Source organism: Tamandua tetradactyla, chromosome 19, assembly GCF_023851605.1.
Source record: "Tamandua tetradactyla isolate mTamTet1 chromosome 19, mTamTet1.pri, whole genome shotgun sequence".
NCBI lineage: Eukaryota > Metazoa > Chordata > Mammalia > Pilosa > Myrmecophagidae > Tamandua > Tamandua tetradactyla.
Genome location: NC_135345.1, coordinates 69,461,354 through 69,478,206, shown reverse-complemented (window position 1 = coordinate 69,478,206; position 16,853 = coordinate 69,461,354). Strand labels below are relative to the sequence as shown.

Here is a 16,853-nt window from a genome sequence, read left to right as displayed (position 1 = left end):
AAATTATTAGTGTTTGTATATAACAGTAGTGAAAAATCTGAAGAAGAAATCAAGAAAAAAGTTCCATTTACAATAGCAACTAAGTGAATCAAATATCTAGAAATAAATTTAACTAATGATATAAAGGGCTTGTACACAGAAAACCATAAAATATTGCTGAATTAGACCAAAAGAACAAATATTGTATGATCTTACTCATTTGAAACAATTAGAAGACGCAAACTCATAGAGTCAGAATCTAGAATATAGGTTCCCAGAGGAGAAGATGGGGATAGGGAAATAAGGCTTAAAACGTAGAGGGTTCCTATTTGGAATTATGGAAATGTTTTGGTAATGGATGGTTGCACAACATCGTGAAAACAATCAACAGCACTGAAACCTGAATATGATGACAAGTGGAAATGTTAGATTGTGTATATGGTAACAGAATAAAAATTCAAAACACAATCCATGGAACTACACTACACAGTAGCCCTAAGTTAAACCACAGACTTTAATTAATAGTACAATTGTAAAAATGTGCTATCATCAATTGTAACAAATGCTCTACACCAATGCAAGGTGTTGATGGTTAGGTAGTGTGTGGGAATCCTGTATTTTAGGTATGATTGTTCTGCAAACCCAGAACTTCTCTAATAAAAATAAATAAATAAAATGTGTTTAAAAATAAGGTAGCCTAGGGCGGGCCACGGTCGGGCTCAGCAGGCAGAGTTCTCGCCTGCCATGCCAGAGACCTGGGTTCATTACCAGGTCCCTGCCCATGCAAAAAAATAGTAATAATAAGATAACCTAGAATCAGTAAACAAACTTAAGGATTTAGAGGATCAGTGAAGACCTATACAAAACTCTGCAGGAGCTTATCCTGTGCTTCTGATGCTTTCTCACTCTCAGGAAAGAGTATCTTAAGTTATATTTAGGTTCATGAAATCAATAACATCTTTGTGAAGCAAGTAATTATCTAACGTTTCCAATTAATTCAAATGTTCTCAAACATGACACAAGTACCTTTCTCTAACCTGGGTTTCTCATACTTAACACCATTGACATTTTAGAATAGATAATTCTTTGTTGCAGGTGGGTTATCCTGTGCACTGTAGGATATTTAGCAACACCCCTGGCCTGTACACACTAGATAACAGTAGCATGACCAAATGTCTCCAGATATTGCCAAATAGTCCCCGGGGGAAGCGAAATTATCCATCATTAAGAGCTACTGCTTCAATCTATGCCCCCTACATTGATTCCAAAAAGCTTTTTCACTCTAAATGCCTAGGAAGATGCCTACTATAGTGAAAGTGTACGAAATTAAGTATCATTTTTATTTCAAGATATCTCATGGACTATATAGACTTCATTTCTACAAATATTTATTGACCTCCTTTGATGTTATAGGTTCTCTGTGGTAGTTATGGAAACTTACATATATTTTTTAAAGATATGGTTCTTGACATCTAAAAATGTTTATTGATAAGGAGGACAATCTCTAGTAAAAGATACCACAAACTGTTTAGGGACAAACTCAGTGCTTTAGTTGAAGTAAATATGAGATAGTCAAAGGAACAGATGAGAGAGAAGGATAATAACTGCTGATTTACTTTTAAAACTTAAGAGTAATGTGCAACTATGTGATGATATTGTGAATTACTGATTATATAGGTAGAACAGAATGATCAAAAGTTACGAATGTTTGCATTTGTTTGGTGTTTTTTGGTATTTTTAAAAAAATTAAAAACTAATAAAAAAAGCTTTAAACTAAAAAAAACTGTAAGAGTTCAGTTAAAAAGAAACTAAAGCACAGTCTTGGTTCAGAGAAGCATGTAACTTTGGAAGATGATTAGCTATCCCTATATGTTATTTTTTAAGCCAGGTATTGTGTATTGTGACTTGAGTGTGAACACTATCTACTCTATCCTATTAATATTTCATTTACATTCACCTTCATTTACATTTCCTTATGAATGTTTCCATAGCAATCATTGTTCCTTAACAATTGCTCACCCAAATTAGAAAGTACACATTTCCCTGTGTTAGTCTGTAACTTGTTATATGGTTGTGTTCTTCCAAACGCAAATATTTAATTCCACCTGCCTCTTCAGCAGGTAATAGACAGGCCAGACAAACACACACATTGTGTATGTGAATGTTGGTCAGGGAGTGGGGGAGGGCGAGGATGTCAATCATTTTGAATGCATTCTCAGGAAATTTTGTATTAGCAGTCAACCCTAAGACTGTAAGTTTAATAGTTAATAGAGAGATGTATTATGGGGAGCTTGTTTACTATAGCAATGTGTGTGTAAACAATGTCAATGCTAACGGACTCTGTTTTGAGCAGGTTGTGGACGACGCACAATAACTCCCTCTGGCAACAAAATAGTAGGAGGCATGAATGCTGAGGAAGGGGAATGGCCCTGGCAAGCTAGTCTTCAACAAGACAATGTCCACCGATGCGGAGCTACTCTGATTAGTAACAATTGGCTTGTCACTGCTGCCCACTGTTTCATAGAGTAAGTTCTGGCCTGTATGAAGGCTTCAAAATCATTCAAGTGCTAAAAGTTTGATACATACCTTTCAAAGTATTTTTGAATACTTTGTGTGTGACTTTCATACAGTCACACAACTATGCCTCCAATAATCCAATATGGTGAGGAGTAGCCTCAAAATTATTTGATGAATTATCAGTAAAGTAATAGACATAGTCAGGCAAGAGCAGAGTTTGTCAACAATGGCACTATTGACATTTTGAACTAGATAAATCTTTGCTGTGGGAGATGGTCCTATGCATTGTGGAATGTTTAACAGCATCCCTGGCATCTACCTACTAGATGCAAGTAGCACCCTCAAGTTATGACAACCAAAAATGTCTCGAGATATTACAAAATGTCCTCTCGGGAGAAAAATCAACACCTTCCCCTCATTAAGAACCACTGGTTTGGGGTAATTTACATCACTTTTATGAGGTGCTGGGAATCCCAAATTGAACGTAAGGTTTCTATTTCTTTCTCATTATTATTACATGGGGTTTTAATATTTTTGTCATCAGTATTTAGATTCAGCCTGCATCCTCCCATATATGTTAAAGCTATATTTGAAATGATTCTTATTACTTTAAAGGATAACTTACTGAGTCAAAAGTTTATTGATTTAAAAAAAACTAAAGGTTTTTATTCTTTTGGTTGATGGTTCTTTTCTTTAACTTCTATTGGTTTTGTATAGCACTTTTTTGAAACTTGATCAGCTCTCTTTTCAAAATCATGCATGCTTATTATGTCACTTGAGTAGAGAGTTTGAAAATGTTCCACAAGCACTATTTTTCATTACTAACAAATCATTGATCAAAAATAGTAAAATTCAGGAATATTTCTTCTTATTTATAGTTTTTAATGTTCAAAATGAGGAGTTAGACTTTTTCCTTAATTTCTATATATTCACTCTGTAAATTGTTTGCCCATTTTTTATATTTAATCATACTATCTTGTGATGTCATATTTATCTTTCTAATTCACCTTGAATTCTTTCTGAATAAAATAAAGGATAAAATGTATTTTCTCGGTGTTATCCTTTAACACATAACTTATTGAGTTACTCAAATTCTATTCATATTATAATTTTTATTTTTTCTCTTACATACATCTTCACTGTTGTATGCTTATAAGCACCATGGGAATTTGAAACCTTTTAAATTGTTTTAAAAAAGAATAAAAAATGAATTCCTACAACTCAAAATATAGACCTTTTAATATACAACTCTATTTTCTTTAGGGTCAATGATCCCAAAAATTGGAATGTTAGTTTTGGGCTTCTTTTAAGTGATCCACAAACACAGCGAACCATCAAGGACATCATAATTCACGAACACTACCATTACCCTGCTCATGAGAATGACATTGCTGTTGTACACATGTCTTCACCAGTATTGTACACAAGCAATATCCGAAGAGCCTGTCTTCCAGAAGCTACATTTACGTTCCCACCCAATTCCGATGCAGTGGTCACAGGATGGGGAACATTGAAACATAATGGTGAGTTTCTAATCTCCCTTTACTATATGGTTTGAATTTTAGAAGTTGAGAAAATACCCAGAATCACAACTAAATCTGAGAAATACTTTCTCTGGATCATTTTAAAGAAGATAACGTGCAATGGCTTGAAAAATACACTTAAAAACAAAAGCTATAAGTTTCACAGCGCTGGCCACAATAAGGTTGCTTAACAATGTCAGTTTTTATAGCAATATATTATCTGAATAAATAATTCATTTTTCTCTATTTCATTCATTCATTCAATAAGCATTCACTGTGACTACTACCTTAGTCCTAGGTACCGTTCTAAGTGGTTTGGACACATTAATGAATAAAATAGGCAAATATTCCTATTCTCAAAAAGCTTACATTCTTAGCAAAGGAAGTCAGTTAACAATCAATAAATATCATAAATAATTAAATTATACAACATATGTTATGGTGGTAAGTGCTATAGAAAAAATAGGAACTACAGGTGACTTGGCATATAGGAGCATAAGAAATGGGAATGAGGATTGCAAATTTAATGGTGTGCAATAAATCACCCTCAGTGACCAGGCAATATGTGAGCAAAGATCATTTAAATATATGCATATTCATGATCATAATAGTGTAAAGATTTAGTGGCTTTTTGCATTCATTTGAAAGCAAAAAGAAAGTTAAAAATAATTCAGAGATTCAGAAAAAAGGTAACAAAACTGGCAGAAAATATAAAAAAAGCCATGAATTTGAACTTTTCATTTTGCTTTCTAAGGCATAAATATAATATATATAAAAGTCCAAAACTATTCAAAAGGAAAAAATCCCATCACACATGGATGAACACATTAAGAACTCCTAAGTCTGGTCATTTTTAATAATACTTTGGCCTGTTTATAAATATTGCTTCTTTGTTGCTAAGTAAGGAGATAAATACAAGCTGGATTAAAATTATTTGGAGAGTTTTACATTGATTTGGTAAGTGTGCACAGTGTTAAAGTTTGGTACTAATACACTAGCCAGAAAGATTAATATTGACTTTAGCAAAAATTACATAATTTTCTTCCCTTAGGAGAAATTCCTAATATACTCCAAAAAGGATTAGTAAAGATTATAGATAATAAGACCTGCAACAGTGAAGCAGTGTATAGTGGTGACATCACACCTGGAATGTTGTGTGCCGGGTTCCTGAAGGGACGTGTGGATGCCTGCCAGGTAAATCTGATTGTTCCAATTTTAAGATTTTTTCCATATAGTTTTTAATATCTAATTAACCAGTTCAAGTTTCTCAAAGGGCTGACAATTTTTAAAGACTTAAGTATATATTAAAGCCAAAATATGCCATTAAAATTATTTTGAAATTTTATAGGTCTCATTAAAGCACTAAAGTTTATAAACCACCCTTCCTGTTATAAGAAGTTCGAGTAGGAATGGGGAAGAGACTCAGTGTAGAATAAACAATTAAAAGATGAAATGGAATATTGGTGATCTCAGTTTGATTGGCCTTTTTTCATTGAAAAACTGAGTCAAACACCAAACCTAATGATCATGGACCTTTCTTGATCTGGCTAATATCCTTATCCAATGTTCTAAATATTTAATTTATTTAACAACACTTAAAAAGCATTCCCCATGTGCCAGGCACTGTTTTAAGTCTTGAATGAATTCTATTTCTCAAATGACATTAAGACAATAAGAGATCAATTAACTTGTGCAAGGACACACAACCAGCCTGTTACAGAGCTGAGAGCCAAGCCCAGAAAATTTGGTTTTGGAGCCCATACTTTGAAGCCTACACTAAGCTGCCTTTCCTTGTGCTTAGTGTGCTTCTAATATCCCTATGTTCTTTATAAGCAATAGTCCTGAAACAAAAATACTATTCTTGCTATCTAGGCAGGCAAGAATCAGTGATCAATTCAGGAAGACCTTTAATTTCAACATTCATTTCTCACATAATGACTATTTATCATCCCAGACACTGCGCTAGGTTCAGGGAAGTTCAAGATGAATCAAGAGCATTATTCCTGTACTTTAGGAGCTAAAAGACATGCAAACATGTATTTGTGATATATAATTATCATCCTAATTACATAATTCTATCTTTTTAACTATCCTACTAAATCTATTCTTTGGAGTCATAGAGAGCTTAAGTCCCTGTATCTTTCCGTTTTCTCTATCACCTCTATCCTCATGGCTCTCTTCCAACTTTTTAGACCCTAAAACACACATTTTATTTTTCCACCACGCTATTGACAACACCTGCAATGACCTCACTGTCTTCTACTTCCCCCACACCCATCCTAATAATGTCCAACCACAGAGTAACCTATCTGCTTTATTTGCTCTTACATGCAAGCTGCCAAGCACAGCTACAGGAAGTCTTGCAGTCTTGTAAACTGGTGTCATACAATTACGGCTGAGTCCTTAACTCACTACAATTCATTAATGTGTCTTTTATGGAACTGTGTCAAAACTTCATTACATTCTTTAACCTACCTGTCTCACCATGCCTTTATCTTCCTTAACTAATAACATTTCCTCCTACTTACCAGAAAAAAAAATGAAAGCAATTATAAGAGAACTCCTTAATGTCTTTCTCCCTGATATTTTTTTATCTGTACTCATCCTTGCCTTCTAGGCTCAGGATGAACAAGTTTCTTCTACTCTTCAAAGCTAATTTCTTTCCTGTGTTCTTCATGCAGGTATTGAATTTTCTATTTATTTGAACTTTCTTCCATATTTTCCAATCATTCTCACTCTAAGGGACCTTTCCTCACATTCTATAAACATGACAGATCTTATTCTATCTTTATAGATCCTACTCTATCTTTCTTCTTTCCTTCTTGGTCATATTTCTAAATAATAGTTTATCCTCATTGTCTCACATTCTGAATTTTTTCACTCTCTGACCAACTACTTGCAGACTATTGACCCATCAGTTCACTGAAAGTATTCTAGCTATAATTACGAATGATTTTCTAATTGCCAAATTCAATATGTACAGAGTGGAAGATGAACTGGAAGCAATTGAGCTAGAGGTAGTGGGATCTTTTGTTTTGCCTGAGAAAAGGAATAAGGATTTCACCGAAAACTCAGTATGAATGAAAAAACAATAAGAAAGTTGAATGGAGAAGATTTTGTGGCTGATTAGATGTGAGAATGAAGGAAAAGAAAGTTTCTCAGTGAGAAACTTGAGGGAGGGTGTATAGGAGAAAGAATAGGTTTAGGGGAGTGAAAGTTCGGTTTGGAGTGTGCTGAATTTGAGGAACATCTGGGATATCCAGGTAGATATGTCTAGTGTTCCATTGAAAATAAAAACCTTGAGTTCAAGAAAGAGTTTTGGCTGGAGATAGTAATTTCCAACTGGGTGGTAGTTAAACCCATGAACACAGATACAATTGCCTAGCTAAAATTGTAAAATAAAAAACATCTAATAACAGAACTCTTGGGTATACATGCTTCTAAGAGGCTATCAGTAAAATGTAAAAAGCAGAGGTATTGGGGGTGCAAGGGTAGTTCAGTGGTAGAATTCTCCCCTGCCATGTGAGAGACCCAGGTTTGATTACTGGCCCATACAGTTCCCCCCAAAAAACAAACAAGCAAGCAAACAAACAAACAAAAATTCACCAAATGATACTGCAATAACGGATTCTCACATGGAAAAAGAATGACATGTGACCCTGCCATGCAGCATACAATAAAGCAAAGGTGTTGTAGAATTCAGCAGTCAGAAAAACAACAAAAAATTGGTATTGCAGAAGTCCAGAGATCAGAAAAAGGAATAGTTAAAAGTGATTCATGCCATTGAAAGATCAAGTAAGAAAAATTCCGTAGTCTGTCAAATTCAACAATTTGTTCATTGGTGAACTTTGGGAAATCAATTTTCATACACTGAAGAAAAGAAAAATCATTTAGAAGAAAGTTGAGAATGCTATGAGGAACTGGACACTTTTAATACAGTGATTTTAAGATATTTGGTTATGAAAGAAAGAAGGAAATTAAGGCAACTGAGGAGGTCTTAAAAACCAGAAAGGTTGTTATTTTTTAGCTAGACGAGACCAAAAAAAAAAAAAAAAAAAATCATGTTTATGTCCAGAGGGGACAGATAGAGGAGAAAACGAAGACATATTAGGAAAAAACAACCAATGAGAATATTATTGATAAAACAAGGTGCTTGATTCAGAGAATACAGGAGATTAGCCTTGAAAAGAACTGAATACATCCATTTATCTGAGAAGAAAGAGAATGGATACAGCATGGGGTGATGTAGGTGAGCTGGGAAATCAAAAGGGACAAGGACAAGAAATGAAGGGATTGCCATCTGTTACTCTCTATGTATTTTATGTATTTCAAAGTAAGTAATATGTTAGATTCATACTGAAGGAACCAGATTTTACAATTGTGAAATGTCAAAAATTTGGGATGACTACCCTGAAAAACAGAGAAAGAAAACTGGTCAGAGATGCATAAATACTCTTGAAAGGCTTTGGTTTCAGGATGTAAATTTGTAAAACAGTTTTCCACAGTGTATGGTTTGGCTTAGGATATGGTGGAGAAGAAGATAAGAAGCTGAAGATGCTGTTGAAAGAGAGTGCTTTGGGTGAATAATATGGTAGCATAAATAAAGATGGGCAGTAAAAAGTCAACAAATACACCAGGAAAAAAAGAGAGAAGTCAAAAATTGACCTTCTCCATGAGGTTGAAAGTAGATTTAGAGTGATAAAAATGGAATATGAAAACTGAAGGGATGAGTAAATGTGATAATAATGCTACATAATGGCATTTCAGAGGTAGAACACAGGTGATTACAAGGAGTGACATGGAAGGGTTGAATAAAAATGTGGATGAGCAGAGTCAAGGAAGCCAGGAGATTGTGGGCTAAGATACAGAAAAGGCATCCAATAGATGATAGAACTATTCACAGTGGTGGGAAGAATTAGAATAAAGGAGAATACAGATGCCTATATCTTCTATTATCCTTGGGAAAATGGTCTAAAGATTAGTCGATGAAAATCACAAGGAATGTAGGGAGTAGTGTAACCAAATTGCATAATTCTGGAATTTTGCAGAATGTTTACACAAGAATAGAAGAGCTATAGTTTAATGCCAGTGGTGGGTAAATACAAATCTTTCCTTTTTCTCATCATCAGACTGGAAATAGGGGAGTTTGGGAAGATAATCAAAGAGTTCATCAACATGGCTGTGTAAGCAATACTACCTCCAATATCCTTTTGGGTAATAATTGAGCTAGAATGTATCATACATGTTTTGTATTGTTTTATGTTTATTCAAAAACATATACTGATACTTTTGATTTCCAAGAAATGACTATAAAATGCAAAAATATTTTTAAATAGAGGCATTTAAAATGATTCACCTTTTAACTATAGTAATTGCATATATCCTATTTCTCTCTAGGGTGACTCTGGTGGACCTCTAGTTCGTGAAAATTCTAAAGGCATCTGGTTCCTTGCTGGTATTGTAAGCTGGGGAGATGAATGTGCTCTTCCAAACAAACCTGGAGTCTACACTCGCGTGACATACTATCGAGACTGGATCAAGTCCAAAACTGGTCTCTAGAAAATAAGTTCACAGGTCCTTTGCTTATCAAATATGTTTGTAAATCCCAAAACACATTTACTTTAGATATCATCTCCCTTTATGCATACTAATTGTGCAAATATAGATGCATACAATTTTAGAACAATGAAAAAATTATTTGTTAGACTTTGAAAAGGGTTGTTGGAGACTAAGGGACTAGGACATAAAATTTTCCTTTTACCATTTTCCAGATTGAAGGTAATTATAACAGTAAGTATAGATTGAAGTTTACAAAAGACATCTGCCCTACCAATTTACAGTTAGATAACTAATCATGATTTCCCAAGGAAATCATATGTCTTAGCAATAAATTCACTTCTGAATGTATACATAATCCCATACCGATAGACACGTGGTTTGTACAGCCTCAATATATTGGCAGATTATAATTTAAATACAGTAATACCACTTATAAAAAGTCACCAAAGAAATCTGTCTATTTTATTTCTAGTCCTTGTACCAACGGTAATCCCTTCTCTTTTTATAGCTTTCTCACCTTGAGTGACACAAAACAGCATGATAATCTCATAGATTGTATAGAATAGATAATGGTGCATGTTGATTTTCCTCATTTGTCTTTCAAGCATGAAAGTAAGTCCAGAGGATAATTTACTATTGTTCTCACCAACAGCAACTTTTCCTCAGAACGCATAGGCTAAGTTTCAATATAGAGCTTGAATAATGCAAATAAGGCTGTTATAGATCTTAAACTCTTAAAATTCTTCAATGCAAATTATCGACAAAATAAATAATGCAGAATTTTCTTCTCCATTTGATTCAACTTTGCCCATACAGAACCATCCCCCTGAAGTCGTAGATGCCTATGAGTGCATTGCCTTGCTGTTATGCCTCATGCCAAGTTGCCAAATCAGCAAGTCAGTTAACTTTTATTCAGAATATTATTCATCAGGGTGCTTTCCCATTGGGCAGACCACCAGTGTCTCTAGAGGAGTTTGCCCATCTCTTTTTATTACTAACAATTCTACAGCTACCAATAATAGCCATAACTATGATGTAAAATGTTTTCACAGACCCAACAGCATAATCGCATTAATAATACTATTGAACACTTACTATGTGTCAGACATTATTTGAAGTATTTTCATTTATTATTACATTGAATGTTCACATTAACCCTGTCCCTTATTTTTTCAATTTTATAAAAAAGGAAACTGAGGTACAGAGAAGTCAAGTAACTTGCCCAAGATCGGAGATTTTATAATTGACTGAGTTGGGATTCAAAATGGTGATTTTTGATTCTAGAGTCCATATTCTTAGCAAGTATAGTATGTTATGGTATGGTTATAACTAAGGATCTATGTAATATGCAAATTAGTCAGAATTCTTTAGTTTAAAGTGACAGAAACTCAATTAACATTAGCTTAAGTAACATGAACAAATGTATTGGTTCATATAACTAAAAAATCTAGGGAAGTATTTTTGGCATGGCTCAGGCTAGACTCAGGTACTCAAATAATATCTCTATTTCTAGCAACATCTTAACTCTCCTCTTCTCTGATTCTTACATGGGCAGGAGCTACCTCCGAAGTGGTAACAAAATAGTGAATACTTCCAGATTTAGGTTTTCCTTAGGGCTAAGCTAAGCCAACATCCCAAACAGAACTACAGCCCACCTGGCCATTGACTCCAATTTAAAAAAGAATTTGAGGATCACTCTGGCACAGCTTGAATCAGGTGTAAAAAAATGCTGGGTAAACAAAAAATGATAGTTACCCATTATTCAATGCAAGCTATGCTACCTTCTGAACACTGTTGCTCTAAATCATAGAACCTCAGAATAAACAGAGATCCTATTTTTTAATTTTTAATTCTTGTTACAGATTTTGCATAAGGAAATGTTATGTTTGCGTTTTCTCGTATCTTGTAGAAAAGCAGTTTGGATGAGTGATATAAGCCATCAGTACTCCTCTTAACCTAATTTCTTCATCTATAGAAACTAGGTATAATTTCTGTAGGGAAATAGTACAAAATATTTCATTTTGAAAATAATTTGACATAGAGCCACATATGATAACACATTTAAGAGTATGCTACCTCCAAATAGGGCTGGTTCAAGTAAACCAACCGATGTTGATATGCTGTGTAATGATACACTCCCCTTTCCTCTCAACAGCAGAGAGAAAATAATAATAATGGACCTCCCCCACTTGGGTATCAATCTGAAGGAACCCTTCAGATTTGAGCATTTCTGCTATAAATAGGGTCCGTCAAAAATTCATGACTAGAAACTGAATTAATAGTGAAATTAATACACCAAATATAAATTATAACCAAGTTTATTATATAGGTAGTTAAATATTACATATATGTCACGATTAAGCTCCATATATTGAAGTATAATTTGTGCACCAATCCCTCCTCACTAGCAAGCTAGTAATTTATTCATAAACTGAAGCTTCATTTCTCAATTAGTTTCTTCTTTGGCCTTCTTAAACTTCAAGCTTTTGTGATTCCTGCCAGCTGAATTATCTGGCATCTCTTTCAGCATCTTTGTGATTGTGTCGTACTCAGCTGTGGCTTAAAGACTCTTTCTTAAGGTAATTCAATATTTAGTAAGACCAGCTCTAGTAGAATTTGCTACCCTTATTGAACACTAATATTTGCACTTCGATATCTGGTTTATCTCTTTTTTACTTAAACTGCTACTGTTGCTGCTTTTCTGGGCTCTTTTGCTGAGCATACTGTTCTGTTTATGCTGCTGCAAATGTACTGCAGATTGCTTAGATACTTTCTGGAATAATTTGTTTACTTCCTTTTAGAAAAACTTGTTGAGGTGGGAAGGACTGGCTTTCTCAAAGATCTGCACCAAAAGGACTTTCCACCAAGTAAACAGTACAAAATAAAAGTAAAAGCCCTTCAAGAGAGCTTATTCTTTCTTTGTTTTCAAAAATCCCCTTACTTAAAAATAAGTTATACTGCATACATTTTTCAACCCCCAGAAAAAAGTATAGTTTTGTCACATTCTCTTTCAACTTTTTTGCTGTGTGGGTATTTTAATATAAGTTCAAATTAATTGCTTTGCTAAGAGTAAAACTGTTCTCCTTCCAATGTATTTCTTAAAATTGTTGCTTAATAAAAAAATATAAAGTCCATGAGATTAGGGCTTTTGTCTTCTTCTGTATTCCCAAAGCCTTGACCTCTGTCTGGCATATAATTATAAATATTTGCTTTAGCATTTATTTGTTAATGAATGAAAGGGTAAACTTTGAGAAGTTTGTTAGATGATGCATATTCACAAATGATCATAGATCAGTTTAATGAGTGGAAAGATAGCATAATAAAAGAGAAAACAGAAAATAATTTTGAAACTGGAAAGAGAACTTAAAGATTATGATGTGAATTTCATGGATAATAGAGATGAAATCCAAGAGCATCGAGGACTGCACAAGAGTATTGAGATCTACTGATTCTCAATATGCTTCTCTTTCTTCTGTATTACATTCATTATTTTAAAAAAAAACAGCTTAAATTCCATTACAGAGGATGCTATTGCCCTCAAGCACTGATTCCCTAGAAACATCTTTCAATCAATTATACTGGTTATAAAGTACATTGTTGATGCCCAAACCCAGGTCCTCTTTATCGGAAATGGACACTCCTCTACCAATTATGAGTGTTGACTGGTAAGGGCTCATCCTTACCCTCTTCTTCAAAAATATACCCTTACCTTACAGGAGGTACCATCCAGATATGACAGATAAATTATACTTCCCCCCCCCACGTCGCAGGTGGATCTCAGCCAATGAGCAACCAACATGGAACCTCAATTCTGTGGCCCCATTCTCACTTGTGGGATCAGGCTAAGGCTAGACTTCAGCTGAATCAGTTTCTTCCTCTGCGCTATCTTGATTCCTCACTCTCTTTCAGCTCAGAGCATCCCTCAAATCACTAGCACAAGAATCTCCATCTCAGGTCCTGATTCTAAGGAATTCAACTTAATGCACTGGTTAATTTAGGTTTATACTAATCGAAATGTGAGGGAAAACTGTTTTGTTGTAATTTCTCCTAAAATACATAGGTGTACTTTTCTAATTCAATAAATTCAGTACAGTAAATGCAATTGTATCTTTATTGTTTCAGAATATCTTGCCTAAAGTTCATCATTCCAAACAAGAAAGTCCTTGTATTAGAAAGTGAAATGCAGATGGCTAAGCATTTAAATGTAGCTATACTGATTTTAGCACATGTTCTTGTGTTTGACAAAACCCCTATTTCACTTCATTTTCTTTTTTATTTGTCCCTCATGAAAGTACAAAAAAAATTTCTAGGTAACTAACGTATAATAATCCTGATTAGTAGAATTCCAGTTAATTCAGTTTTACTGTTCAAAGACTTCTGTTTAAAAAGTTCTTTGCTTGTCCCTATGGATGCTTTTGTGATATAATAAGGAAAAATTCTACATAACAAATACCACTACAAAATTTATCTATATATAAAAGTATATTTTAAAAATTATTCTTTATTAAAAAGGCCTTCTTCCTTCTATATGCTATATCTGGGGAACTAGACAAGCTTCTTTCTATCAATCCTATCTTTGAAAAATAATAGATTTCCAAATTACATATTCTCTCAAAACCCATCAAAAATTCCAGATAAAAAGAAGTATGGGTAGCTATTACTTGACTAAAAGTATCCTTCAAAGAACTTGTTAAATAATTATAGCACTTCTGAATGTCAAATCTCTTTTAACCTGAATCCTAAAGATTCATAAACATAACTTTTTAAAATACCAATTTTAAAAATTAAATTAATCATAAAAAATTAGTGTCATAATCATGAGCTCTGAAATGTACAATTCCGATTATGGGGAGAGAACATTAGGCTGATAGTGGCTTCTTGTATGAACTGGCACTGACTGGGGAGCCAACTTACCTGGGCTCAAACTTTGGCTTTGTCACCTCTTAGCAATGTGATCTTCAGCAAGTAACTTAACATCTATATGACTCAGTTTCCCCATCCATAAAATCAGGATAATAACAGTACCTACCTTAGAAGGTAGTTATGAGAATTAAATTATTTGATATCTACAGAGCACTTAGGATAATTTTCAGTATTTGATAATTTCTGTATTAGTGTTTGCAAAGTAAAAGTCTTTATTTACAGCAGTCTGACATTCTTGAAGAATTACAACTATTCCATATTACCTCCTACTTTTAGAGGAATATAATTCACAAAAACAAAAGAAAAATAATAAAATGGAAATTGTTTAAGTTAATGTATTCTCATCCTTGTGAAACATTCTGTAGAGGTTTGTGGGACATTATTCCCATTATTGACTAAATAATAATTAGGAAATAGTTCAGTCTTACAGATAAAGAGGAATTCCCCGACATTCTCTAGAAGTAGCATAAGAAGCAAATTAAATTTTTTTAATTATATGCTATTTTTTCCATAATTATATATTTGTTAATTATACTAATTATTTCTAAGCTAACTTCAGTGGCACTATGAGATACTATAAGGTTTGGAAATCTATATAATCTTCTGCTAAGAAAAAATGTCTTATTTAAGCTTTGAGGGTAATATAGTAGAATTTAAAGCAAGGAATAATTGATTTTTTTATTTTTATTGAAAAGAACATCAAAGAATTATCAAAGCATCAAAGATTTCATACAAACATTTTTAAAAGGTAAAAATAAGAGAAAGAAAGAATAAAAATGAAATAAGTATATTGCAGTAATAGTATGCCAATTAATTTCATATGAGCCTGTCTTACAGAAACTTAATTTGAATAGAAATAGATAATACCAATTGTTTATCTTACTTATATTATGCTACATTGCATTATAAATTTTTAATTAAAACGGTCATTGGAGATCTAGCTTTCATAGTTTCATCTAAGAAGATGGAATTAAGAGGTGTATTTTATGACTTAGAAATGCTGTGTCAACAGAAGATTATCAACAAAAGAATAAAATAATTATACAATAAATTCCCACTGTTTAAGCCAAGAAATGATAATCATATTGTTTTAATTTGAATAAAATAATCATATTGCTTCTTTAATTTTTAATTAAAAATTTTATTGGAAATCTGTATATATTACCATAATAAAATTATGAAATATGTTTGAATGTCTCAAATATAATGAGCTAGCCTTTCTTTAGTATCTACTAGTACAATGCCTACTACATAATAGTCAATAAATGTTTGATTAATTATTGATTAAACAAAAATAATTCTTATATTGTTACTTTATATTTAGTTATACATTCTTAATTATAATTAAAGCAAAATAAAATTATCACTTAGTAAACATTTTAATTTTGACGAATAAATATGATCATTATGCTTCTGCTTTTTCATTCATTAAAAAGTTGATGATTTATTTTATATCTGTTTTCCTTAATCTGACCTCTGAAATCTGACATCAATTTTTAATCACAATTTCCTAACATTTACCTCTGATACATATATACTGAAATAGGAATTGTAATAAAGTCTCAGGGCATGACTTTCCAAATAAGATACAGTCTCAGAAAACGACACTGAATCTGCCATTTTGATGGCTATACATAATCTAACATAGCTTAGATAAATTTGTATCACTTAGAATTTGTTCCTTATCTCCCTATCAATTTTGTGTGAGCATTTCCTTATAATCAGTAGTACATATTCCTTCTTCAGATCTTCACTTCAGTAAAAATACTCCCTTTTGTCCCCTTACTTAAACAAAGAATGTGTATTGAAAAACAGAAAAAAGTATATATTCCTTTCCTCCAATATTGTGCTGTTTCTCTCTTTTCTCTTTATTGGAAACAAAGTTTTCTCCCAAATAATCCTTTATCATCCACTTATTTCTCCTCTGGAAGAGCTTCATTCTTCTGTTCTTCCATTCGTAATGGTAAAAGAGGTGTTAAAAATCAATTTCTTGTTACCCTGAATCACTTCCAAACCATCCTCATCAATGTATCCCCCTCAATATCACTCAATAACACCCCCCTCCTTTAACTCAATAAACAATCGGAAACAGAGGATTCCAAGATGTTACTCACAGCTTAATGGTGAAGACAGACAAATAATAATTAGGTAATTATGACAATGGGATGCATGCAACAATTGAGGTATGTGCATGTTTGTGTCGGAGGCTTCCCCAAATGTATCATCAAAATGTTAATGTCTCAAAAAAAAAAAGAAATAAAGAGATGGAGTTAACAAAAATATAGCTGACAGTTAAAAAATGGTGATTCTTGCAAATTTCAGTAGAAGTGATATTGTTTCCTTTTTAAGTCA

General features: G+C 33.2%; 1 protein-coding gene across 1 annotated transcript in view; it reads left to right on the top strand.

The window, feature by feature from the left end:
* LOC143663413 (transmembrane protease serine 11C-like) overlaps positions 1 to 9,678 on the top strand; it is an 82,144-nt gene extending 72,466 nt beyond the window's left edge. Inside the window, exons 7-10 of the mRNA XM_077137091.1 lie at positions 2,333 to 2,504; positions 3,760 to 4,019; positions 5,071 to 5,213; positions 9,417 to 9,678. Of these exons, the coding sequence (XP_076993206.1) occupies positions 2,333 to 2,504; positions 3,760 to 4,019; positions 5,071 to 5,213; positions 9,417 to 9,578 (737 nt within the window). The 3' untranslated portion in view covers positions 9,579 to 9,678. The remainder of the gene's footprint in view (positions 1 to 2,332; positions 2,505 to 3,759; positions 4,020 to 5,070; positions 5,214 to 9,416) is intronic.
* Positions 9,679 to 16,853: the final 7,175 nt, after the last annotated feature.